This window comes from Hyla sarda, chromosome 5 (genome assembly GCF_029499605.1).
Source record: "Hyla sarda isolate aHylSar1 chromosome 5, aHylSar1.hap1, whole genome shotgun sequence".
NCBI classification, from domain to species: domain Eukaryota; kingdom Metazoa; phylum Chordata; class Amphibia; order Anura; family Hylidae; genus Hyla; species Hyla sarda.
The window spans coordinates 307,720,130-307,747,145 of NC_079193.1; the positions used below are offsets into that span (position 1 = coordinate 307,720,130).

General features: G+C 45.4%; 1 protein-coding gene across 2 annotated transcripts in view; it reads left to right on the forward strand.

Moving 5' to 3' along the window:
• Nucleotides 1-26,119, forward strand: part of TERF1 (telomeric repeat binding factor 1) — a 77,411-nt gene extending 51,292 nt beyond the window's left edge. Inside the window, exons 8-12 of one of the 2 annotated variants that reach the window (XM_056522148.1) lie at nt 264-338; nt 524-571; nt 6,319-6,407; nt 21,306-21,391; nt 23,692-26,117. In XM_056522148.1, coding sequence (XP_056378123.1) covers nt 264-338; nt 524-571; nt 6,319-6,407; nt 21,306-21,391; nt 23,692-23,859 — 466 coding nt within the window. In that variant the 3' untranslated portion in view covers nt 23,860-26,117. Of the gene's footprint in view, nt 1-263; nt 339-523; nt 572-6,318; nt 6,408-21,305; nt 21,392-23,691 lie in introns of both variants that reach the window. The other variant, XM_056522150.1, reaches the window with a different exon arrangement.
• Nucleotides 26,120-27,016: the final 897 nt, after the last annotated feature.

Genomic DNA, 27,016 nt, shown 5'->3' on the forward strand with positions numbered 1-27,016 from the left:
TTTGTTAAACACATTAAAAAACATATCTTGCACTGAATACGAGTTCAGTGTCCGATATAGCATAGATAAAAATGGGGACCCCAGCTGACCATTTAACAATCCCACCCAACCAAGAAGACTGCAGTTGCCAAAATCCCAATGTAGATCCATGACACAAATGTGACTGGAGCCTAAAAAGCAGATCTGTATTGAGGCCCAAAATTATCATCTTATTCTGTGGTGAAGCTTGGTTAAAAAATTGTATCTTAATTATTGTTTTATAGCCTTCAAAAAGAAAACATGTCAACGAGCGAGTGTGAAGGCACATTTGATCAGGACAACAGCTCAGATTTAAATCAGTAAGTTCCGTTTTCTTAATCTATTAAAAAAATTTTGGTCCACCGTGTCCCCCTGCACCAGAAGACAACTCCCTTAAATTCTAAAATTCTGAATCTGTGAGCCCATTGCAAATTGCATTTGATTATTCAGTTTAATGCTTAAATGTGAAGTCTAAACTGTTTTTTCCTTTCTTTTTGTTGACAAGAAATAATTTGACAGAAGAAGCAGCTGATACTACAGATAAAACAGAAAGGTAAGAAACAACCTACTTGTATTAGTCACTTCTAGGATTAGCCCTCCATTAAACAAGTAACAGGGAGAGTCCTGTGCCTACACTGTTATGTATGGCTACCTCTACATGTGGATATCTCTAAATAGGCAAAATAAAGGAGATAACGAGGCGGTGTCATCAGAAAGTGACATGTTGTTGAAAATGCTCAGGAGCTGAAAAGGAGTATTTCTCTATCGGCTCCACTGGGGACACAGACCATGGGTGTATGCTGCTGTCATTAGGAGGCTTGACACTATGGCAACAAGAAAAGTCTGCTCCTCACAGCAGGGTATACCCACCCACAGGCACCTGAGGTAATCAGTTTTCGCTTAGTGTCTAAGGAGGTGGACATGGTCTGGAGTTCTCTTCAGACCAGGTCTTATGTTTTATTATTTTCCTAGATTTAGGGATGTGTTAGCTTTTTATTCCGTTTTCTTTCCTGTTTTCAGGTGGGGACTCAGGAACTGCAGCTCACTGTTTCCCCATTGCGATTGAGGGGGCACAGACATCACGTTTATGTACTGTGAACTCCCTATCGCCAACGGTCAGCGCCTGGGGTTGTACCTCATGGGTCCGGGTCCCCCTACCTCCCTGCTCGCCTCGCTCGCACATGGTAGCCCGGCATGATGCAGGTGACTAAAGCTGGCTGAAGACTTCATTAGGTAAGTTCTTCAGCATGAGGTAAGTATTTTCCCCCCTTTTTTTCTTTAGGTGGCAGATTTTCAACCTCTGGAGACCCCCAGTGTTAGCCCACTGTTAAATTAGGACGGGCCAGGAGGGATTTTTCCCTCCTTTTGTCTACTCGGGGGTCCTTTCCTTTTCTTTATTCTACAGCTGGGGGACAGAGCAGTGGTGCAGGGGCTTGTACTTAAGTGTACATTTGTGAGCGGCTTGCTACTAAGCAGCCACGGCGACTTTCGTTTTTGCAACGGGCGCTTTTTCGGCCCAGCAGCACATAACGTTCTAACATACTTCTCTTTCGGCAGCGGAGGTTGCCGGAGGTATTTCGCCCGCTCCTTTCCCCACTAGTGGGGCCGGGAGCGGGTGCCATTATTGTCTCAGCTGCACTTACTCGGTGGGCCTGGATGCGTTGGCTCCGCCCACCCGGCCCGTAGCTGCTTCTCTGAGCGGGAACGTGTTCCCACGGCCGCACATAGCGCCCTGACATTCTTTTCTTCGGCAGCGGAGGCTGCCGGAGGTACTGCGCCCGCTCCTTTCTCCATTAGTTTGCAAATGCGGTAGCATGTGCGCTCGGGGCTGGGAGCAGGCACCATTATTACCTCTGCTGTATTTCCTTTGGCTTGCTGGGGCGCATTATCTCCGGCCCGTCGGTGCTTCTCTGAGCAGGGACTAGTTACCTATTAGCGCTGTGCACGCGCAGAGGGAAGTTTTCGGGGCCATTCAACAGCGCCTTTGGTTTAGTACGGCCCCCTCTTGCCATTGGTGCAGAGTTTTCAACATCTCTCTTCAGCGTGCCAGAGTTCTAAAAACTTCACAGCAGCTGCATTGGGGGTACAGTCTGGAGTTTTTTACTTTTAACCTAGCACTACTGCTCCCCCATATCCCCGACTTGGCTCAGGCCTCCCAGTATGTGGAGGGTTCTGTTCTCCCCCTATTCTTATGCTCTCGCAGCATCATAGTGGTGTTTCATTTGACTCATCCCCTGAGTCTTTGGGCAGGCACGGGCGCTCCCCTCACAGGCGTTGCTCCAGCTTGTAGCTCGCATCACTCCACTAGAGGACGATCCCATGGTCGCCGTTCTGGCTCTCCAGACCTGAGCACAAGCCAGTCTATCCCTCTTCCAGGGCCGCCTCCCACGTTTCCCTTCACCTGGAGAACTTGCGGATGAATTTTCCGATTCGGCCTCTGATTCAGAGGACCGCACAGATATGTCGGACATAGTGTACTCATTGGTTTCGGCCAAAAGAGACACCTTTCATCTAAAGGACCCAGGAACTTCGGACGTGGTTCCAAAAGTCTCCTTTCTTCGTGCCTAACCGACACCCAAGACTTTCAGCTCTCACGCTGAATTTTACGCCCTGCTGATATCCGCCTGGAGGCACCCTGAAAAGAAGTTTCAGGAAACGTAGAAGGTTCAAGCGCGGTATCCCTTCGCCAAGGACCTCATTGCTCGGTGGACCTCCTCTCCAAATGTGGATCTGCCGGTCTCCTGCCTCTCTAAGGCGCCTACCCGGCCATTGGCTGATGCGGCTGCCTTCAAGGATTTAGCGGACATAAAGGTGTCAAAGGCCCTTTCAGTATGGTCTCCCAACTCCGCCAGGGTAGTCTTCTGGTGGATCCCTCTGGTGGATTCATTTAATCCAGCTCTCCGATGCTCCGCAGCTGGAGATTTTCTGTGTTCTGCTTCCAGGCGCAGCCATTGTGCTTCCTTTGCCACAAGCTACCTGGTAGCCACCGTCCCTCCATGTGGCTTAAAGCCTGGAATATGGACGCTGCCTTCTGGAGGTGAGGCGACGGGCGGAAAAGAGTTCTTTATTACCTCTGGATAAGGCTCACAGAACCGCTTTCCAACAAAGGGTCCAGCCAGGCGCCTTCACGGGAAGAGGGCTCTCTCCTTCCGGACCTGTCCCTCCCAGAGGTCGGCTATCTGTTCCGGCTGTTTTGCGGCCCCATCATTCACCCGTGGGCCTTCCTCGGTCTGAAGGGTCACCCCCCACCCGCCGACCTTTCTCGGGTGGTTGGTCGCCTCTTATTCTTCCAGGATGCCTGGACCACGCACATTCAGGATTCCTGGGTCAGGGATGTGGTAGTCAATGGATACAGGATCGAATTTGCTTCCCTTCTATGGGATTGCCTTTTTCTTTCCTGGACCCTCCGGTTTCCCCTCTCTAGCGAAGGCAGTTCGGGGCGTGCTCCAGCTCCTTTTTTTATACAGGGAGTAATTGTCCTGGTTCCTTCAGAGGAACGTTTTCATGGTTATTCCTACCTCTTTGTGGTCCCCAAGAAAGGCGTTTCTGTTCCTCCAATCTTTATTCCCGAGTATCTCAGCCAGCATCTTCTGCTTTCCCATCCCGAATGGAGTCTCTCTGTTCGGTGCTGGCGTCCATGGTTCATGCGGAGTTTTCGTTCCTCGGTGGCCCTCAAGGATGCCTGCCTCCACATCTCATTGTTTTTCCGGTCATCAGCGGTACCTCCCCTTTGCAGTTCCGGACGGTCATTTTCTATTGTGGCCCTCCTTTCGGTCTGGCCACTTCTCCGCCGACCTTTACCACAGTCCTGGCACCTGTGATAACCCTTTTACGGACAACAGCTGTTTCCGTGATTCCTTACGGGGACGACCTCCTGATCGGAGCTCCAGCCAGGGCCCAGATCCTGAAGAGTCTTAGTCTCAACCCCCAGGCCTTGTCTCACTTCGGTTGGATGGTCAATCGGGACAAGTCCAACCGCTCTTCTGGGGCTCCAGTTCGACGCGGATCTCTGCCCGCTTTCGACTCCGCTGACCAATTGGCTGACTCTCTTATCAAGAGTCCGATGACTTCGGCACCCTGCTCCAGTTTCCATTCGCTTTTGCATGGATGCCCTGGGACAATAAGCGGCAGCCGTGTAGGCCGTGCCGTTTGCCCAGTTTCATCACGACCTCTTCAACTGGTGATCTTGAGGTGGGACAGGTCTCCATTGTCTCTCGGTCCCTTCTATGGTGGCTTCGTTTCCCCCCTGCTTTTTCGAGGGTGCTCCTTCCTGCCCCTCCTTGCCTTTCTGTCGGGCTGGGGAGGTGTTTTCAAGGACCGTCCGGTCTGAGATCTTGGTTCCCCGAGAAGCCTTTTTCCCCTTCAACATGTTGGGGCCTAGGGCAATTCCTTCTTTGTTTGCTTCTTCTGTATTTCCCTTCTCGGCGGAACTCGGGTTTCCGGCCATCTCAGCGATCTTCATTCCGAGCATCTCTGGGATGTGGTCTTTCTCAGCCGGTCCAAGACGAGTGGTCCCTACATCTGGTGTTTTGCAGTGACCTGCAACCTCTGGGGCACTCCAGGCGTGGACCTTTGCACGTCCCGCCACAACCAAGGCGTTCCTCTCTCTTGGTCGGGCTTTGCCCTACCTTATCTGTTTGTTGGTCGGCATTTGCCCTACCTTATCTGTTTCCTCCCCTTTCTCTCTTTTCGGGGTCCTGAGGAAACTCGCAGCAGAGGGCGTTCCCGCCATTCACGTGGCCCAGACTGGCCCCGGCGGGCGTGGTACATCGTCGTGGTCAGGCTCCTGAACGACTTACCGCTGCGCCTTCCCTATCGTCCAGACCTCCTATATCAGGTCTCCTCTGCCACCGCTATTTACCGTCTCTGCTTTTGACGGCGTGGCGGTTGAGACGGCGGTTCTGAGGACCCGCAGTTTCTCTTCCCAAGTGGTTCGCACCATGCTGAGGGCTCACAAGCCTTCCTCTGCAAAGATTTACAACCATACTTGGTGGTCTTATTTCTGTTGGTGTGAAACTCAGCCTTTTTCTCCGGTCATGGTTGGCTTTCAGCTCCCTTAGGGGTCAAAGGTTCGGCCGTTTCCATTCTTTTTCAACGTCCTCTGGCGTTCAATTATCATGTCCGAACCTAGTTAAATGAGTGGCACAAACTGCCCCTCCTTATCAGTCCCCTTTTTTCTCTTGGGACTTGCACTTGGTCTTAGTTGCCCTGCCAGGCCCCCCTTTTGAACCTCTCAGGGACATTTCTCTTCGTCTCCTTCCCCAGAAGGTGGCATTCCTTATTGCTCTTCCCTCTGTTAGGAGAGTGTCAGAGCTGGCAGCTCTCTCCTAGCGTTCTCCCTTTCTGGTTGATACCAGGACAAGTTTTTTTGTTTTCCGTCCAGGTCCGTCCTTCGTACCTGATATGGTTTTGACTTTTTCATCTCAATGAGGACATCGTCCTACCGTCCTTTTATCCTGCCCCTTCTCATCCCTGGAAGCGTTTGTTCCACAACCTGTTGTGGTCGTCGGACAGGACAACCATTTTGGAAGCTTACCGCTGCAAGGGGAAGATCCCACCCTTCAGGGTTTTGGCTCATTCCGCCCGATTTTCGTGGCATCCTGGGCTCTCCGCTACATGGCTTCGGCCTTGCAGTTCTGTAAGGCGTCCGCATAGTCGTCTTTGCACTCTTTCTCAAGGTGCTACCAGATTCATACCTTCGCATCAGCTGATGCTACTCTGAGCCATAAGACGTTGCAGGCGGTGGTCCAACCGTCCACCCGTCTGATTCCTTACCCACCCAAGGGACGTCTTTGGTACGTCCCGTGGTCTGTGTCCCCCAATGGAGCCGATAGACAAAAGGAGATTTTTTTTTATGCTTACCGTAAAATCTCTTTCTCGAAGGATCCATTGGGGGACAAAGCTCCCACCCTTTTCTGGTGTTCCTATTTCAGTTATCTGTCCGAAAGGTGTTCAGTTGCCTTTTTTCTTTTGGTTGCTCGGACAGTTTGTGGTTTTCTCTTGACCTGTCGGTCTTCTCCTATTGCTCTGGGACTAAAACTGATTACCCCAGGTGCCTGTGGGCGAGTATATCCTGCTGGGAGGAGCCGACTTTTCTTGTTGCCATAGTGTCAAGCCTCCTAGTGACAGCAGCATACACCCATGGTCTGTGTCCCCCAATGGATCCTTCGAGAAAGAGATTTTACGGTAAGCATAAAAATCTCCTTATTAGAAAGCAATTTTACTATACAATGATCAAGCTATGCTTATAGAATTCTGGTTAACCTAATGACCTAAGATATTACTATTAATCTTTTGCAGAATCCAAAGGAGACTCTTTTCTTTGGTACAAAACACACCATGGCATCCGGACAAAACTTGCACAAGGGTCATGAGCAAATCCATTATAGGTAAGTCAATGCAAAAAATTGAGCCAGCTGCGTATATGTAAAAGAAAGTTTTAGGAGACAGAAGAGGACAATTCTAAACCTACTTTATTAACAACATAAGTTAGAAAAGCATGTAAACATGGATATTGTTTTAATCATAGTGACCTACAGGATAAAGAGAACATGTCAGTTTTACCGTAAAGTGCACTTCACAAAAGCAAAACCCCTCAAAACTTTCAAAATTGCAGTTTTTCTTTCAATTTTCCACTGCAAATTATAATAATTTTGTTGCACTGTTCATTTTATGGTAAATTGAAAGATGTCATTACATAGTACAACTGACACATAAAAATTAAGCCTTTGAGTCTGTGGATGGAAAAGTAAGAGTTGTAGTTTTTAACGCCTTAAGGACTCAAAACCACTTTCGTTTTTGCACTTTTGTTTTTTCTCCCCTACCTTCATAACGCATTCAATTTTGCACCTACAGACCCATATAAGGGCTTGTTTTTTTGCATGACCAATTGTACTTTGTAATGACCTCACTTATTTTATACCATAATCTGTGGCGAAACAAAAAAAAAATTTTGCGGGGTGAAATGAGAAAAAAAAATCATTTTGCTAATTTTTAGGGCTTCCGTTTCTACGCAGTGAACTTTTCGGTAAAAATGACACCTTATGTTTTTTCTGCAGGTCCATACCGTTACAGGGATACCCGATTAGGTTTTATGTAGGTTTTATTTATTTGACTTCTTTAACCCCTTCACGCAGTACGCGGATGACACGATACCTTTGCGCATTCCGCCATATATACAGCGTTCATTAAATGCGTGCTCCCACGGTGCTGGTTAATAAGCTAAAGTCCAAGGGTGTCCCGCCTGACACCCCGGGACACCATTTGATTAACCCAAGGAGCGATCGGGTGTGCAGGGGCGGCAGGATCGGCGGTGGTGGCGATGATGCCAGGGATAAGTGCCCTCCCCCTTACAAGACTGTCCAGGCATGCTGGGAGTTTTGCGACAGCTGGAGGCACCCTGTTTGGGAAACACTGCTGTAGGGTATTTTTGGTATTGGAGGCAAGTGTAATGTTTGCATCCAGGTCCACCCCTATGCAAATCCCTAATTCAGCCCTTAAATGCTCATGGCGCTCTCTCACTCACGGAGCCCTGACGTATTTCAAGGCAACATTTTAGTGCCACATTTGGGGTATTTCCGTACGCGGGTGAAATTGCATTACATATTTTGTGGGGCTTTTTCTCCTTTTACCCCTTATGAAATGGAAAAGTTGGGGTCTACACCAGCATGTTAGTGTAAAAAAAATTACATTTCTCTAGCGGCTCCATTGGGGGACACAGACCGTGGGTGTATGCTGCTGTCTCTAGGAGGTATGACACTATGGCAACAAAGAAGTCTGCTCCTCCCAACAGGATATACCCGCCTCCAGGCCCTGAGGTAATCAGGTTAAGCTTAGTGTCTGAAGGAGGTGGACATGGTCTGGATTTCTCCAGACCAGGTCTTATGTTTTATTATTTTCCTAGTTAGGGAATGTGTTAGTTTTTTTTATTCTATTTTCTTTCATGTTTTCAGGTGGGGACTCAGGAACTGTGGCCCATTGCGAGTAAGAGGGCACAGACATTGCGTATATGCGCTGTTCACCCCCTCTCGCCAACGGTCAGCGCCTGGGGTTGTACCTCATGGGTCCGGGTCACCCTATCTCCTTGCTCGCCTCGCTCGCACATGGTAGCCCGGCATGATGCAGGTGATAAAAGTTGGCTGGAGACTTCATAGAAAGACTTCATGAGGGAAGTTCTTCTGACTGAGGTGAGTATATTTTCCTCTTCTCCTTAGGTGCAGATTTGCAACAGCTGGAGACCCTCAGTTTTTGGCCCACTTTTCTCATGGGTCTAATGGGGCTGGCCTGGACAGGGGGTCCTTTATTACTGGGGGAGCAGTGGCAGTTTGGATGGGGCACAACTCTCTACACTTTATTCATATATACTGTGTGTGTGTGTAACGTCTGTGTGTGTGTTTTTACATTGAAGCGGCTGACAGCCGCGGCATTCTCTATGCGGGCGCTCTGAGCACCGGTTTACTTTCACTTCGGCAGCAGCTGCTGCCGGCGGCATCTAGTCCGCTCAGTTCCCCGCAAGCGCACATGCATTCGCATGTGCACTTGGGGCAAGGAGCGGGCGCCAATACAGACTTCTTGTTAATGCTTTGGTGGCCCGGTGTGCTTTAGCTCCGCCCACACAGGGCCGCCGAAGCTTCTCTGGGTGCGAGCTGTACACCAATCAGCACTGTGCGCGCGATTGGTGGCAGGGGCCAATCAGCTGTGCCCCCTGCTTCTAACATGCCCCTCACTATTGGCGGCATTTCTCCTCTTTGACAGCCTGCAGACCACCACGGGTTCGAGTCCCGGGGTGGGACAGAGTGTTACAGTGTTGTGGTTTAATTTTTTAAATAGGCCCATTGTGGTCTATAGGGATCTCAAGGCATGTGAAACAGTAAGATAAGCAGACTGTATCAGTAACACAGTGAAATGGAACACAGTCTTGGGTGAGAGAGGCCCAGAACAGCCTCCCTCTAAACAGTTAACTGGATTGTTAGCCACTCCTTTACTCTGTCAATACTGTAACTCTAAACTGTTTGGTTCTGCTGAACCACTTGTTCTGCCTGCTCCACTGCTCCCCCAGACCCCCCTGCTACTCTACCCCGGTTGTTCTTCCCGACCCGGTGGATTCGGCCGCCCCTCCAGCCTGGGTTCCCTCACTCTTCCAGTCTATATCCGACTTGGCTCAGGTCTCCCGTTATGTGGTGACTGCCTTGGAGAGGCCCTCCCTACATCGGCCCTCCGGAGGGTCCCACTCTCCCCCTATTCTGACGCTCTCGCAGCATCATAGTTGTGTGTCATCTGACTCATCCCCCGAGTCTTCTGGCAGGCACGGGCGCTCCCCTCGCAGGCATCACCCCGTTACTCTGACCTGTAGCAAGCGTCGCTCCTCTAGAGAATGCTCCCAGGGTTGCCGCCCTCGCTCTCCAGACCCGCGTACCAGGTCAGTCTCTCTCTTCCAGGGCCGCCTCACACGTTCCCATTCACCTGGAGAACTTGTGGATGAGGTTTCTGATTCGGCCTCCGACTCAGAAAACCGCACGGATGTGCCTGATATGGTGTACTCAGTGGTTGCGGCCATAAGAGACACCTTCCATCTAAAGGACCCAGGAACTTCGGATGTGGCTCCAGAAGTCTCCTTCTCTGTGCCCAACCGGCACTCAAGACTTTCAGCTCTCACTCTGAATTTTACGACCTGCGGGTATCCGCCTGAAGTCACCCTGACAAGAAGTTTCAGGAAACAAAGAAGGTTCAAGCGCGGTATTCCTTCGCCAAGGCCCTCATTGCTCGGTGGACCTCCTCTCCAACTGTGGATACGCCGGTCTCCCGCCTCTCTAAGGCGCCTACTTGGCCGTTGGCTGATGTGGCTGCCTTCAAGAATCCAGTGGACCTGAAGGTTGATATTTTGGCAATCTCTGCCCTTGAGGCAGCAGGTTTTTCCCGCTTTTGCTTCTGCCTGGGTGTCAAAGGCCCTTTTAGTATGGTCAACAACTCCGCCAGGGTAGTCTTCAAGATCCCTCCGGATGATTTATTTAATCTAGCTCTCCGATGCTCTGAAGCCGGAGATTTTTTTTGTGTTCCGCTTCCATGTGCAGCCACTGTGCTGCCTTTACCACAAGCTACTTGGTAGCCACCGTCCCTTCATGTGGCTTTAAGCCTGGAATGGGGATGCCACCTTCAGGAAGTGAGGCGATGGGCGGAGAAAGAGTTCTTTATTACCTCTGGTAAGACTCACAGAACCGCTTTCCGTCGTAAGTTCTCCTTCCGATGCTGCGAACCTTTGGTACCAACAAAGGGTACCAACAAAGGGTCCAGCCGGGCGCCTTCATGGGAAGCTGGCTCCTCTTTCCGATCCTATTCCTCCCGGAGGTTGGCTGTCCGTTCTGGCCGTTTTGTGGCCCAATCAGGCACCCGTAGGCCTTCCTCGGCCTGAAGGGTCGCCCCACCCGCCGACCTCTCTCGGGTGGTTGGCCGCCTCTTACCCTCCGGGATGCCTGGACATGCAACTTCAGGGGAACGTTTTCGAGGTTTATTCTAACCTCTCTGTGGAAAGGCGTTTCTGTTCGCCCAGTCTTGGTTCTCGAGTTTCTCAGCCAGCATCTTGCGTTCCCATCCCGAATGGAGTCTCTCCGTTCGGTGCTGGCGTCCATGGTTCAAGGGGAGTTTTTGTTCCTCGGTGGACATCAAGGATGCCTGCCTCCACTTCTCATTGTTTCCCGGTCATCAGCAGTTCCTCCGCTCTGCAGTTCCGGACGGTCATTTTCTATTGTGGCTATCCATTTTGGTCTGGCCACTTCTCCGCGGACCTTTAAAGTCCAAAGTCCTGGCGCCTGTAATAGCCTTTTTTACGGACAACAGTTGTTTCCGTGATTCCTTATTTGGACTACCTCCTGATCTGAGCTCCAGCCAGGACCCAGATCCTGGAGAGTCTTAGTCTCAACCTCCAGACCTTGTCTCACTTCGGTTGGATGGTCATTTGGGACAAGCTCAACTGCTCTCCAGGGGCTCCAGTTCGATGCGGCCTCTTCCCGCTTTCGACTCCGCCGACTCCTTTCAAGAGTCTGATGCCTTCGGCTCCCTGCTCCAGTTTCCATTCGCTTTTGCATGGATGTCCTGGGTCGATTGCCATTTGCCAAGTTTCATCACCGACCTCTTCAACTGGTGATTGTGACAGGTCTCCATTGTCTCTCTGCCGCTAGATCGTCCTCTCTCGTCAGTCTTGTTGGTCCCTTCTATGGTGGCTTCGTTTTCCCCCTCATTTTTTTTCGGGGGTGTTCCTTCCTGTCCATCCCTGCCAGTCTGTCAGACTGGGGAGGTGTTTTCAGGGACCGCCCAGTCTGGGGTCTTGGCCCCCCGAGAAACTTTTTCCCCTTCAACATTTTGGGGCCTAGGGCAATTCTTTCTTCGCTTGCTTCTTGGGAATTTCCCTCCTGGCGGAACTCAGGTTTCCGGCCATCTCAGTTATCTTCAGTCTGGCCGTCCCTGGGATGTGATCTTCTCGGCCGGTCCTCAGTCATCCAAGGCACTGGTCCCTACATCCAGGGGTGTTTGCTGTGATCTGCAACCCCTGGGGCGCTCCAGGCGTGGACCTCTGCTTGTCCCGCCACAACCGAAGCGTTCCTCTCTTGGTCGAGCCTTGCCCTACCTTGTCTATTTAGTGGTCGGGCTTTACCCTACCTTATTTGTTTCCTCCCTTTCTTCTCTTTTCGGGGTCTGGAGGAAACTCTCAGTGGGACGTTTCCGCCATTCTAGTGGCCCAGCCTGGACCCGGTGGGTGTGGTAAGTCGTCATGGTCAGCCTCCTGAATGACTTAACGTTGCGCCTTCCCTATCGTCCAGACCTCCTATCTCAGGTCTCCTGTGCCACCCCTATTACCGTCTCTGCTTTGACGGCATGGCGGTCGAGACCGCGGTTTTGAGAGCCGCGGTTTCTCTTCCCAAGTCATTCGCACTATGCTCAAGGCTCATAAATCCTCCTCGGCAAAAATTTACCGCCATACCTGGCTGTCTTATTTTAGTTGGTGTGAAGCTCAGGTCTTGTGTCCTGTTACCTTTTCAGTTTCCCGTCTTCTCTCTTTCTTGCAGTCGGGATTGGAAATGGGGTTGTCTCTCAGTTCCCTTAAGGGTCAGGTTTCGGCCCTTTCTTTTCCAGTGTCCTCTGGCTTCTAATTCTCATGTCCGGACCTTCCTTCAAGGAGTAGCGCATGCTGCCCCTCCTTATCGGTCACCTTCTCCACCTTGGGACTTGAATCTGGTTCTGGGGGTACTCCAAGGTGACCCTTTTGAACCCCTTGGGGAGTTGTCCCTGCGCCTCCTTTCTTGGAAAGTGGCATTTTCTTGTTGTTATCTCCTCCATTCGGAGAGTGTCTGAATTGGCAGCTCTCTCCTGCCGTTCTCAGTTTCTTGTGCTTCACCAGGACAAGGTTGTCTTCCGGCTAGATCCTTCCTTTTTTGCCTAAGGTTGTTTCGGCCTTTCATCTCAATGAGGACATTGTTCTTTTGTCCTTTTATCCCGCTCCTTCTCATTCTAGAGAGCATTTACTCGACAAACTGGATGTGGTTTGGGCTGTTAGGTATTACCTCTCTATCTCTTCTTCGTTTCATCAGTGCGATTCCTTTTTCGTCCTTACGGAAGGTTGTCGTAAGGGACAACCTGCTTCCAAGGCTACCACTTCTCGGTGAATCCGGTCTGCCATTTCGGAAGCCTATCACTGTAGGGGGAAGATTCCTCCCTTCAGGGTTGTGGCTTATTCTACCTGTTTCTGTTGGGGCATCCTGGGCTCTCCAGAACAAAGCCTCGGCCTTGCAGATTTGCAAGGCGGCTACTTGGTCGTCTTTGCACACTTTTTCGAGGTTCTACCGGGTTCATACCTTCACATCGGCTGATGCTAGTCTGGGCTGTAGACTGCTGCAGGCGGCAGTGGAACAGCCGTCTGCCTGACTATCTGCCCACCCAAGGGACGGCTTTGGTACGTCCCACGGTCTGTGTCCCCCAATGGAGCTGATAGAGAAAAGGAGATTTTTTAACACTTACCGTAAAATCTCTTTCTTGAAGGATCCATTGGGGGACACAGCTCCCGCCCTTAAGGTGTTAAAAAAATTATAACTACATGCACCAAAATTCGTATATGTTTAAAATTATCTTCTGACCCCTGTAACTTTTTTCTATTTTACCACGTACTGGGCCGTGGTCTGTGGTTTTTATCGGTACCATATTTGTTTTGATGGGACTTTTTGATGCTTTTTATTGTATATGAAGTGACCTAAAACACAATAATGAAAATTGTCTGTGTCTTTCAGAGGTTAAAGGGGTATTCCATTATCCTAAAATGTATCCTATTTTGCTGGGGTGACAGTAAAAATTAAATATTAATTATACACCCCTTTTTTTTTTTTTTTTATTATTCATTTTATTGAAAAGTAAACAGTCTATACAACACCATGACCATAAACAATAGGTAGTAAGGCTCTTATTGCCAAAATTAGATAGACAGCATGTAAACGACAGGGACAGATGTGAGAGACCACAGGGGCCAACAAAGTAACAAACTCAAAACCAATAAATTAACAAATGAACATAATAGCATCTGGCGGATAGCCGTCACCCAATACGGGTTACCAATTGGCCGTACACCATCAAGCAGTAGAAGAATTATAGACATACAGACGCATAAGACAAACATCGGGCATCCTGTATTTGGACTCCTCATAGAGACACACATTCAATAGCTACAAGGACAGCATTTTTCTCCCAAAAATATACACTTTCTTTTTATTTATTTATTTTTTAAACCAATGTATATTACAAATATACATATAATTGTATTATCTACATTATATAAAAAGTTTTTGTTGACGACAGGTACACTTTAACTATTGTGATTGCAAATGTATGTAGCTTTTCTCATGTTTTGCTAATTTAAATAACTTTTAACATATTGCTTTGCAAATCCATGTTCTGATCCCTTTAACTTTGTTGCTATCTACTGAGCTATGTGAGAACTTGTTTTCTTGCACAGGGATTTATTTTTGCAGCTCCTAACCTTTTAAATGCATTGGTCACAATTAATTAACTGCAGCCTTAAGGAGGTTAAATAATCAGCATTAGAGCTAGCTTTGGTGCCAGTTGTCCATAGTGAACTACAGATGGCACCTGCAGTGTTTAGCAAACTTACCAGATGACCAACTGCCAAACATTTTATGGCAGTTGGTTCTAAATAGGTTAAGGGTAGGGTCATGTGTAGCACCTCCACAGTGTATTTTACACTGCAGATGAGCTACTGACCGTCCCTAGATTATACCTTCTACTGTGCCTGTGAGTCCTGCTTTTGTCTGCTCGTAGCAGCAATCTGCCTCTACTAGCAGACACACCGGGGAGATTTATCAAATCCTGTCCAGAGGAAAAGTTGCTGAGTTGCTCATAGCAACCAATCAGAGCGCTTCTTTCCTTTTTTTTTTTTTAAAAGCTCTGTGAAAAATAAAAAGCAATCTGGTTGCTATGGGCAACTGGACAACTTTTCCTCTGCACAGGTTTTGATAAATCTTCCCCCACAGTGATATTCGAGTTGCAGCGCATGCGCAGTGTACTAAGACATTGCAGTTGCACCCCCCATGCTTCCTGAGCTAGGGAGCGGCCATGATGTCTGTGAGTACAATTGTAACTGCAGATTAGAAGTTGTGCTCAGTCATTTAGTTAACATTAAAATCTGCAGCAGAAAATCCTGTGCATCAAATCCTGCTTTTCAAATCTGCATATGTGTGAACGTACCCTAAAGGGGTATTTTTTTCTATCTAAGTATTCTGACCCTTTTTTAGCTCTCCGCTGCTGTCTTTGTTTTGGTCCTTACTGCAAAGCACTTCTTTGTGTCTGGGTCGGCCTTCCAACACAATGAAGTGTTTTGCAGTAAGGACCGACACAGACAGCAGCAGGAGAGCGAAAAGGCTAGGTATTGTTTTTTTTTTCTATTTAACTGGGACCTAAGCACAGCTAGAGTGCAAAACAGTGAACAATGGTTCTCGCTTCTCCCGATAGTTGGATAAGGTTCTTTTAATGCAATGCGTTTTGACCCAGAACTAGGATCTTCATCAGGCATACAGTACATACAAACAGACGCTAGATAAATACATGTTCTGTATGCCTGATGAAGATCCTAGTTCTGGGTCGAAACACGTTGCATTATGCAACTATCAGGAGAAGCGCCTCATTTGGGGGAACCATTTTTCACTGTTTTGCACTGTACCTATACCGGACTGGCTGACATCCCCGGGTGTTCCCCTTGGCGGCTAACCCGTATCTCTCTCTCCAGATACTACTGTAGGTGTTGTGCCCTCAGCGCAACACCTAAGGGTAAGAACCCCAAGTTTGTTCACCTTTCAAGCGAACCTCAGCGATCCTCACTAGGGGCGCACCCTATGGTGGTTTTTCTTCTTATTCTGTAGCTAGCAGAAAACTATAGAAACCACACCAATTAGGCTAAAGATATCATATAATTAGACAATGTTTACTTATACCAAATAATACAAAATTACTTAACAATGACTTACAAAAATTCATAAAGTGCCACAAATGGGGAAGGGGGATAGGGTGACAGGTGATGACCTACACTTGGAGCCCTGCCTGTCTCGGTGGGAAACTCCTAATTCTAAGTGTGGATAGGGATAAGGAAAAAACTCACAATGATGCCTATTGGTAAGTGATTAGAAGGCCTCTCTTGCCAATACGTTTCTCCCAACAATATTTGGGGCTCATCAGGCATGAGAGGAAATCACAACCATTAGTAATGAGATAATCCAGAATTGTTAGATAACAAGATACAGTAAGACATAAACTTATTACACAAAATTTATGGCACATAAGATACAGATAATAATTATAATAGTGGAGGAAAATGATAATTATAGCTTAGCGTCAAGTTGAGTCATATGTTGTGTATGTCAGGTTTATAGCGCGTCAATCATAGATATTATATAGAACCTGGTCAGTTTTTTTTGTGATTGTACATATAGGGAATAACCACAAAACAGCTAGATATATAGATACATGAATGATATGCTATGATGGCTGATTCATATATGACGTTTCCTCACAGGAGCACTGGAAAAAAATACAGAGATATAGAAACCCTTTAGTATAATGTAAAAAGCCATGATACCAAGGTGGATTATCATAAAACCACTTGCATGAATCATAGGAATACTAAAGGGTAAGCTGCACCGGAGCTTACCCTTTAGTATTCCTATGATTCATGTAAGTGGTCCCTATATACTGATCATTCACAAGTCTGGTTCGTAGAGGGTCCACGATTATGACCTAAAAAAAAGGGTGTTTTGTTTACATATTAAAGTACATGGCCAGGTCTAAGTGGATCCATCACCAGGCTAAGCACAGCTAGCGAAAATCCCTTTTAAAGATGTTTTCCTAGCTCCCTCCTTCTGGCTTTCTTCTCTAACCTGCTGAAGCAGAGAATGGGAGTTAAGCAAACAGTGTAGTCCTGCTGTTTACTTAACTCCCAGGGTTACGTAAACAGAGTATCATTAAAGTCGACTAGACCTACGCAAATTGCATAACTTCCCTTGTTCAGCTACTTTCAGCTTTTTCGACCATCTCCGGCAGCTGCAAACAGGCCAGAGGAGCCGGAGAAAATCAAAGTGAGAGCTAGGACAACCCCTTAAGACTATTCTATAGCACTAGACTGTGTAAAGCCCAAGTCTTATGCCAATTTCACACAAACCCAGTTTAGTACAAATGGTGGATCTAGTTGTTAAAAGGAAATTAAAAAAGAAAAGAACTTCCTCTGTAGTATACAGCAGCTGATAAGTACTGGAAGGATTAAGATTTTTCAATTGAAGTAATTTACAAATCTTGAGAGGGTGCCACTCCCTCTAAATTGCACAGCAAAAACAAAAAGAAACATAGTAAGCACAACGACCTAATACACGGGTGCACACTGCTGTGACAAATAGGGTATACAAAAAAGAAGCTTGCAGCAGCACTCTTGGCCAAAAAAATGGAGGCTCTTAGCGCACTTTTTGATCAAAAAGTGTCCCCCATCTACCACGCAAAGGTGGCCTCATAGAAACATACATAGAATGTGACGGCAGATAAAACCATTTGGCCCATCTAGTCTGCCCAATAATCTGAATACTATGAATACCGTATTTATCGGGGTATACCACGCACCGGCCTATACCACGCACCCTCATTTTACCAAGGATATTTTGGTAAAAAAGTTTTTTACGCAAATATCCATGGTAAAATGAGGGTGCGTGTGTGCGCGTATATTACCCCGATACACCCCCAGGAAAGGCAGGGGGAGAGAGGCCGTCGCTGCCCGCTTCTCTCCCCCTGCCTTTCCTGGGGTCTAGAGCCCTGCTGCCGGCCCTTCTCTCCCCCTGGCTATCGGCGCCGCTGCCCGTTCTGTCCCCCTGACTATCGGTACCGGCGCCCCATTGCCGGCGCCGATAGCCAGGGAAGAGAAGCGGCGCCGACAGCCAGGGGGAGAGAAGGGGCAGCGGCACCCATTGCCGGCGCCGCGTCCCCGTTGCCTCCCCCCATCCTCGGTGGCATAATTACCTGGGTCAGGTCCGCGCTGCTGCAGGCCACCGGCGCGCGTCCCCTGCGTCGTTGCTATGCACGGCGCAGTGACGTCATGCGCCGCGCAGCGCATAGCAACGACGCCGGGGACGCACGCCGGAGGCCTGCAGCAGCGCGGACCCGACCCAGGTAATTATGCCACCGGGGATGGGGGGAGGCAACGGGGCAGCGGTGCAGGCAATGGGTGCCGCTGCCCCTTCTCTCGCCCTGGCTGTCGGCGCCGCTTCTCTCCCCCTGGCTATCGGCGCCGGCAATGGGGCGCCGGTACCGATAATCAGGGGGACAGAACGGGCAGCGGCGCCGATAGCCAGGGGGAGAGAAGGGCCGGCAGCAGGGCTCTAGACCCCAGGAAAGGCAGGGGGAGAGAAGCGGGCAGCGACGGTCTCTCTCCCCCTGCCTTTCCTGGGGGTGTATCGGCGTATAACACGCACATAGACTTTAGGCAAAAAATTTTAGCCTAAAAAGTGCGTGTTATACGCCGATAAATACGGTAGTCCCTGTCCCTATCTTATATGAAGGATAGCCTTATGCTTATCCCATGCATGTTTAAACTCCTTCACTGTATTTGCAGCTACCACTTCTGCAGGAAGGCTATTCCATGCATCCACTACTCTCTCAGTAAAGTAATACTTCCTGATATTACTGCAGAAACCTTTGCCCCTCTAATTTAAAACTATGTCCTCTGCTGGGCATATGGCATCTGACTGGGTGACATGCTGGATCCACTGTCATTTTAGAAAACCTCCTATGAAAAAGGGTACAGCTAGAGAGGGTGCCACTCCCCCCTAAATTACCCCATTCATTATCCTTGAGAGCAGTTTCATATATCGTGCATCATTTTTCAACCTATAGCTATGATTTGTGTAACTCTATTCTGGATGCATTGTCTTACATCTCGTCACACAATTTTTTTTTTTTTTAGCTTTCAATAACAATTTTATGTTCAGAGTACAGGTGCCTCTATGGGGGGGCTAAGTCCTCCCCAGCAGTGGCAAATATTTTTGTCCACTGGTGGGAACTGCAATATATTTTCAATGACGTCAATCCCTTTTCCTCCCACATCGTATGGTATGGGAGGTTTGTGGATGATGTTGTAGTTATTATTATATGTTGAATATGTCAATAACAATCCTCACAAATTAGCTTTTTACACATTCCTGGCATAAATCTACTACACTTTTTTTTGGATATTTTGCTGCAGGCTAGTGAGGGACATGTTCACACCATCACCTTTAGAAAGCCTACTGCTGGCAACACTATTCTCCAAGCAGAATCGTGCCAACCATATGGTTTTAGCTGTCCCTGTGGGTGAGTTGACACAGGCTCAAAGAAATTGTTCAACTGAAGAGTTGTATTATATCGAGTCTAACACGGTTTGTCATCGGTTGTCACGGTTTGTCATCAGCCCTGGACTCTTAATAGAGCTAAACGCAAGGTCCAGTTGAAATCTAGGAACGATCTTCTTAAAACTAAATCAAAACATCAAAAAAAACTTTTTTTCTGAAATACCCTCCTTCAAGCCCACATTTGTTGCAACATATAGGGCCTTATTTACAAAGAGTATTGGGTTTTTACTAGTGGGAAAAGTTGTTTCAGACTTGCAGGATTCCTCTCTATTTACCATTGGGAAAAGTTAGGAACATTTTCTGACCAGCTTTTTCTAGGTGGATATTTCCAGCCATTTATCCACAGGATTTTCTGTGAATTCAATAGTAAATCACAGTTGGGTTGTGAAACCACGCCCCTTTCGGAACGACCACGCCCCTTTGTGGCAGACCACGCCCCCTTTTGCGGCTTTTCACAGTGCAATGTCGGGTTTGTTGGATTTTCCAGGCGCACACTGTCGAACACTGGTGCAGACTGGCGCAGACATGTCTCAGACACTTTGGGCCAAAATAACTAGACAAAAACTGGTCGGTTTCAGATTAATAAATGAGGCCCATAGTGTGGAATTCAATACTATCAAAAACATTATCATAACATTTTTACCTGTTTTAGAGCAGGATCCTACTTTTAAACAAATATTTACAACATGGTATAAATTTTTCCAGTAGACGAGCTCCAAATCTAGCAAATTTGTTATCTCCTAGTGCGCTTCCTTCTTCACACAAATCTAACACTTGCTCATCTTGGTTAAATCTGAAAGGATTTTTTATGTGCGGGCAAACTAGATGTGTGTGAACATGCGGTTAAAATTTCTTCAATAGCTATGAATGAGCTCAAACCTGTTGCTATTCAACAGTTGATCAATTGCCAGTCCGTCCACATATGTAGTGTATAGGATCTGCTGCAGAAGTTGCAACATTTCCTATATTGGCAGCACAAAAAGAGAGTTGAAAAAAATGATTCAAGAACACCTGAGAGGGGTTAACAGTACGTCTTACACCAATGCTTCGAATATGTCAAAACATTTTAGTACTGTACATTCAGGTGATGTGTCTGATTTCCAATTTTATGGTATCGAAGTAGTTCAGCAACCAGAAAGGGGTGGTGACCGTATAAAAATTTTGCACAATTGAGAAATTTTCTGGATCTACTCGTTACATACATTCCAGCCATATGGTCTTAATTAAAGGTTTGATGTTATTCTACAAAATATTAGATATTTTTTCTTTATTTGTTATGTATAAAGGTTTTTTTGCAAGTGGATTTTGTATGATTAGACTTCGTTCGAAAAATCATATATCATTTGATTTCATGATTTGTAGTGGTGAAATGTTTGGAACCTGGAACTTATGGGGTTAAACCATCACCTGTCGTTTTCACACCTGTTCCATTTAGCTCTATATATATCTCTCCATCTCCCCACTACCCATCATGCATCTGATGAAAGGTCACATGACCTGAAACGCGTCATGCTGGACGTTTCATGAGTTTTATGTTATTGCCATTGTGTCTGAGACGAATCCATGTCGATGTTTTAATCTGGATGAAAATAAAGGTGAAGTTACTTTTTGTTTTTGCTGTGCAATTTAGGGGGAGTGGCCCCCTCTCTAGCCGTGCACCCCTCCCCTTTTTCACAGGAGGTTTTTTAAATTGATAGTGGATCTAGCATGTCACCCAGTCAGAGGCCATATGCCCAGCAGAGGTGATTGAAATGAGTGTTAAGGTCCCATCCGAAATGAGGCCACCTCCGCGTGGTGGATAGGGGGGACATGTTTTGATCAAAAAGTGCGCTAAGAGCCTCCATTTTTTTGACCAAGTGTGCTGCTGCAACTTTCTTTTTTGTATACTCTGTATTTTCCACAGCAGTGTGCACCCATGTATTAAGTAGTTGTGCTGGCTATGTTTCTTTTTGTTTCTTTTTGTTTTTGCTGTGTAATGTACAAATCTGTTTAACTTTCTGGCACCACTTAATTAAAAGTAAATAAATGTTTTCCAGTGTAGTACCCTGGTGCAGTTATATAACAGGGTGATGTATGCACCTTTACAGTTGTTGTGTTCTGATATCAAATCATTTCATTGTGATAAATTGCTGGATAGAGCACCCAAACCTTCTGCCACTAGTCAGAGATTTCCATCTATAAAATGCTTTCTCTCATACAGCACAACACATTTTTCTCAGTACAGAACCATTGGTGGGTACATAAGTGTCTTCATTCTGTAAAGAAATGGAACATAGAAGATGGCTTTGAAAGGGTTCATTTATGAGTAATTTATTTATTAAAACACATGTTTAAAAATGCAATAACGAATTGTCCTTAACTGTCTTACAATAGGAAAGCAAAATAGTGATAGTTTAAGAAATGCACAGTCTGAACATCTTGAAACTTCTGTTAATTCTGCAACAATGAAGAAAAAACAGGTAAGGTTTTCTAAACTAGTAATTTCTTACTAATAGTTGTTGAGTGTCCACTTTTATTTTCAGCACTTCCCTTGTAAAATCTACTCATTTAGCCATAAACTCTTTGGTGAGGCTGGGTATGGCTTTTACCCCTCACTGTCCTGATATGCTGTATATAGTTTTGAATAAAATCGCAACTGTTACCTAGAATAGGCTAATGAAGCTGCACAGTGCAGTACTCCTAATACTTCCAATAAACGTGGTTGGTAATCCCTCCTGGAGTTGGCTGAACAGTCTGAGAGGAGAGCCTGGGTCTCAAAATGCTCCGGGCCCCTCTACCTCTCTATAGTTACAACATGCTGTTTGTTGACTGACAGCGTGCCCGCAGGCAGGTCGAGCCATGTGTGTTGATCAACAAAGTGACTTAGCTGGAGAGAGACAGTGCTGCCCTGGAGCATAGCGAACCCTAGTCCCTGCATCTCCAGTAGGGACTTCCAAACAAGTTTATTGAGAGAATATGCAGCAGACAGCTTTTATAGCAAAGGTATGCTTAGAGTAGGCTTGTAAAGTCCCCCACTGCACTGCATGTGCCTCTTAACAAGCCTATTCTAGGTGACAGTTGCGCTAAACTTTATTAAATACAATTCAATGTTAAAATGTAACAAGAAAGTTATTTTCCCTGTTTAAGAAATGTCCCACCTTCAATCCCTTTATCTTATGGTAGAATGATGTATGGCTATGGCCACACCACATTTTTGTTATCCGTTTAGTGTATATAATCTTTAGACCTTCATACATACATCTATACATTAATACATGCAAAAAACTAAAATGGGGTGTGAACCAAGCCTATTTCATCTACTTGGTTAGCGTCTTTTAGATGCAATGATTGTTAATACACTTTGAAGAACGGCATAATTTATTTACATAAATTACTAGTTAGTGGGGATATGCCCAACACTGCGGAAAATTAGAACAATTTTTATCTATTAGGGAGCTAATAGAGTATTAGGATTTTTGTATTTTTTATTTATTTAAAATAATTATTTAAAGGGGTACTCCTATGGAAAACTTTTTTTTTTTAATCAACTGGTGCCAGAAAGTTAAACAGATTTGTGAATCACTTCTATTAAAAAATCTTAATCCTTCCAGTACTTTTTAGGGGCTGTATACTAAAGAGAGATCCAAAAAAGAAATGCATTTCCTCTGATGTCATGACCACAGTGCTCTTTGCTGACCTCTGCTGACCATTTTAGGAACTGTCCAGAGCAGGAGAAAATCCCCATAGCAAACATATGCTGCTCTGGACAGTTCTTAAAATGGACAGCAGAGGTCAGCAGAGCAGCATATGTTTGCTATGGGGATTTTCTCCTGCTCTGGACAGTTCCTAAAATGGTCAGCAGAGGTCAGCAAAGAGCACTGTGGTCATGACATCAGAGGAAATGCATTTCTTTTTTGGATTTCTCTTTAGTATACAGCCCCTAAAAAGTACTGGAAGGATTAAGATTTTTTTTTAATAGAAGTGATTTACAAATCTATTTAACTTTCTGGCACCAGTTGATTTAAAAAAAAAAAAAAAAAATTCCATGGGAGTACCCCTTTAAAGGCTATAGACACCTTTTGAAAAGCATTTTATATCCTTGCATTGTACTTATGTGGCAGGTGCCTACAAATAAGTAGACACTAGGACTGCTCGGGAATGCGCAGTCTCCATAAAAGGAAATTCATTTTCTAGAATATTCCGCTAAAAGAAGGAATGTTCATTATTTCTACATAGTCTGGAATTTCAATTTAGGCACAGTTATCCACCATGGAAATTTTACTATGTGCACAGGGCAGCAGAATTTCATTGAAAATAATGGGAAACTGCTGCAGCAGAATTTCCAAGCTGAATATTTACTCTGGATTCCTCTCTGCTCAATGGTAGGACATTTGTAAAGAAAAATATTTTAGAAAGCTGCCTCATGTTGCATTCAGAAAACAAATGAACAATAAAAATAAAAACTGTGCAAAACTGTCCATAGAATTTAATATCCATTGTTTGTTTTGCCTCTGATAATTAGATTTAATCATTCTTTAAGTGTATTGGTTGGATCACTCAAAGTTCTTGTAATGTTTTTCATATCAACTTAGTTGCTGGTTAGTTAGATATTTATATTAATGAGCATGGGTATTCAATAAAGTGGTCACTGTACCTGTGGTCATTATTGTCAGGGGATCAAAAGACACGTAGGTAAGCAACAGATAAACATTTTCAATGAAGATATAGATATACTGTATAAGCAAAAGATATTCCCAATAGTTTTATTAATTTTCTTTAGCCTTGGACCTGGGAAGAAGATGAACTGTTGAAGAAAGGTGTGAAAAAATATGGAGTGGGGAACTGGAGAAAAATACTAGTTCACTATGAATTCAACAACCGCACAGGCGTCATGCTAAAGGATCGCTGGAGAACCATGAAGAGGCTGAACATGGTCCATGACGAGTAATATTCCTTGGTCCCTTATTCTACAGTTTTAACAATCAACAGGACACAAATAAGGGAGATTGTCCTCTTCCTCATGCTTTTATAAACATGCTTTTATAAAATATCTTAATGAAATGTAGCCTTAGCTTGGTAGCTTCTAAGAGTGAAAATGTTGCACATTGTTGAGTAAATAAGAAAATTTTCACTTTGTGGGATTGTACAGCTATATTGTTTTTCCAGTATTAGGGTATTAGTAGTTCCCAGTATTAGGATATGTTCACTTGCACATAATCCTCTGCAGGTTTTCTGCAATGGAAATTTTTCTTGCTGATTTGCTGCAGACCCATTGAAGTCAATAGGTAGCAATGTAATCCGGTTGCGGAAAACCTGCAGTGGGTTATGTTTGTGTGAACATATCCTTACAGGAAGTCAAACAGCAGCTCTGCGCTTTCAAAACTGCTGACACTATCTAGAAGACAGTAAGCATACTTTTGTGGGTTATGGTCATGCAACCTACGTAACAAAAAAAAATTTTTTAATGCCCCAGCCTCTGCTTTCACAAGTGCCCAGGAGGCGAATGCTTCCTGTCAGATGCCCCCTGCATTGACGCCTTCCCATGCCCAATCCAGTCAGAACATCACTAGAAATTCACTCCTGCTCTATATATTAGTGTCAGCAGTTTTCACAGCTCAAAACTGCTGACAGATTTTTTTAAATGTGTGGACAGGGTTTTTAGTGTTTGTATGCCATTAGGGAACAAGCAGTTTTTCTTCTGGTGAAGGGCTACTTCATTCTCATTTCTCAGTACAGCATTGTATAGCCTATAAGACTCCACACCAGTTTGGTGCTCTTCTCAAGGGGAAACATTACCTCCTGCCCCTAAAGAAATATAAACAATAGTGTTATTAGAATGGCAAAATGAACTGTAAATAAACAGAACGTCTAAAGATGAACATGTTTGATTTGGGACATTAAAAAGAAAAAAAAATGTAAGGTGGTGGGGATTTATGATACTTTGCGCCTGGCAGAAAACCTTTTGGGTGGGCACAAAGGAGTGTGACAGCTCACACACTGGTTTTAGAATTTCTACCTCCTAGCTGGTGTAAATTGCTGTATAGAGCTGGCATAGATTTTTTTTTTTTTTTTAAAGACTTATGCTTCTTGATAAATTCAGTGCAATCCTTCACTGGGAGGAAGGGGGGCTTTACCAGTGTGTGTGTGTGAAACAGCAGTCTTGGTGAATTCCTCCCTTAATGTTTTATAACAAATATATTGAAAAAGAACTTAAAGCCCTAATATACAGGGTGGTTATTGGCCAAACTTGCTGACGATTGTTTTATGTAAAAGACGTGCTAATCATGTTACGAACAAGCACAGAAACGGATCCTTTCGTTGTCCAGGAAGATAAGCTGCCACCATAGGTGTCTGACAGAGGCTTTTACCCCATAACACATGCACCTTTTTTTTTTTTAATCAGAATTTTTTGATTAAACATTTAGCAGTTTACAACCAAACAACAAAACCACAAACCCCATCGCCCCACCCACACAGAACACCCATCCCCCCACCCCTAATTCCTGTGTCCTACCCTCGTAAAGGAATAAGTGTAAAACTTCAAAATAGAAAAATAGTGCAATATCTGTCCATAAGTTGCATGTATGCGATACAGTCAGAACAGAAGAATAGAGGAAGAAAAAAAAGGGAAGGAAAAAAGGGGTTAGAGAAGCCACAACAGTAGCAAAAGGAGGGTCGCCACCCTCGAGAGTCCGCACAAAGCGTGGATAAGCACTTTTAGAGAAGGTAACGAGAGCGTATAAAGAGGGCACTATACAGAGACGCAGAAAGAATCTCACAACATTAGGACATAGTAGCGCACGAGACATATACAGGACCACAGGACATGCAGAACAAAAATGACAGAAATGACAACAGAGAATAGAAATAGGCAAATAATCTCGCTCCACACACATGCACTTTAAGGCAAACCAAACATATGAAAGAGTCGGAAGAGATACCTGTGGGCTGAATGTCCAAGAGGAAATTCTGAGCAGAAACCGCTTGCAGTAGCCTCCTATTGTTTTCTGCTGCACTGATGAACATGTTTATTTTTTCGGCAGAATCTGACCACAAAAAGCCTATTAGTTGATGGACCTTTGATTTCCTACGCTTTCTCTGGCAAAATTCCAGGTGGTACGGATTCGCTGTGGAAATTCCTTGCTGAGTTTCCTCGGTGTGAATGTACCAAACTGTACACTGGTCAAATACATCTAGATGATTGTTTTAATAAAAAAACTAAAAACTTTGTGTTCTATATGGTTTCTATATTATCACTGAGTAGATAAATTCAAGAAATGGCAACCTTTCGTTATATCAAGGCAAAACTGTAATGTAGCTACAAGTATACAGTTGCAGGAAAAATTGGTGAACCCTTTGCCATTACCTGGATTTCAGAATTGGTTTCTAATTATTATCTAGGTAATACATGTATACAAACACAATCTAACTAGATTGTATGCTTTGTGTCCATTACTGTTTAATTCCCTGGCAGCTGCTGCCTCAAGTGTCCAGGAGGTGGGGTCTTCTTGTCACAACTGAGGGCACTGGCTGGGGCAGGAAACTGCTTTTACACTCCCCTTTCCAAAGGCCTTATAGGGCTGTTAGCAATTTTAAAACTGCCGAAACATTCCCTTTGAAATGAGTCGCTGCTAAGACTCAGTAAGTCCCCAGAGTGGGAAGTAAGAATTCATATGGATACTGCATTATATATGCTAAAATCATTCTCCTCACCTTCCCCGGGAAACATTTGTGCCCCCAGGGATGGTGAAGATATTAAGTTATAAATGAATTCCCAGAGGAGGCGGTAGACCTTACCGAAAGGTAAGAGACTGTGTTAACTTTTGGGATTGGTTCTCACACAAGTATTTGGTCAATATTTTATGCCAAAACTAGGAAGGGGTACAAAACGCAGCAAAAGGTACACAATTTTTATTATAGTTTTTCCTGTATTCGTTCCACTGTTGCTTTAGGCTAAAAATACTGACTAAAGTAATATGGGTGATATTTAACAAAACCTGTGCAGAACATAAGTTGACCATTTGACCATAGAAACCAATCATAATGCTTCTTTCATTTTTGAAAAGCCTTCTTCCATTTTTGAAAAGTGAAAGAAGCAATCTAGT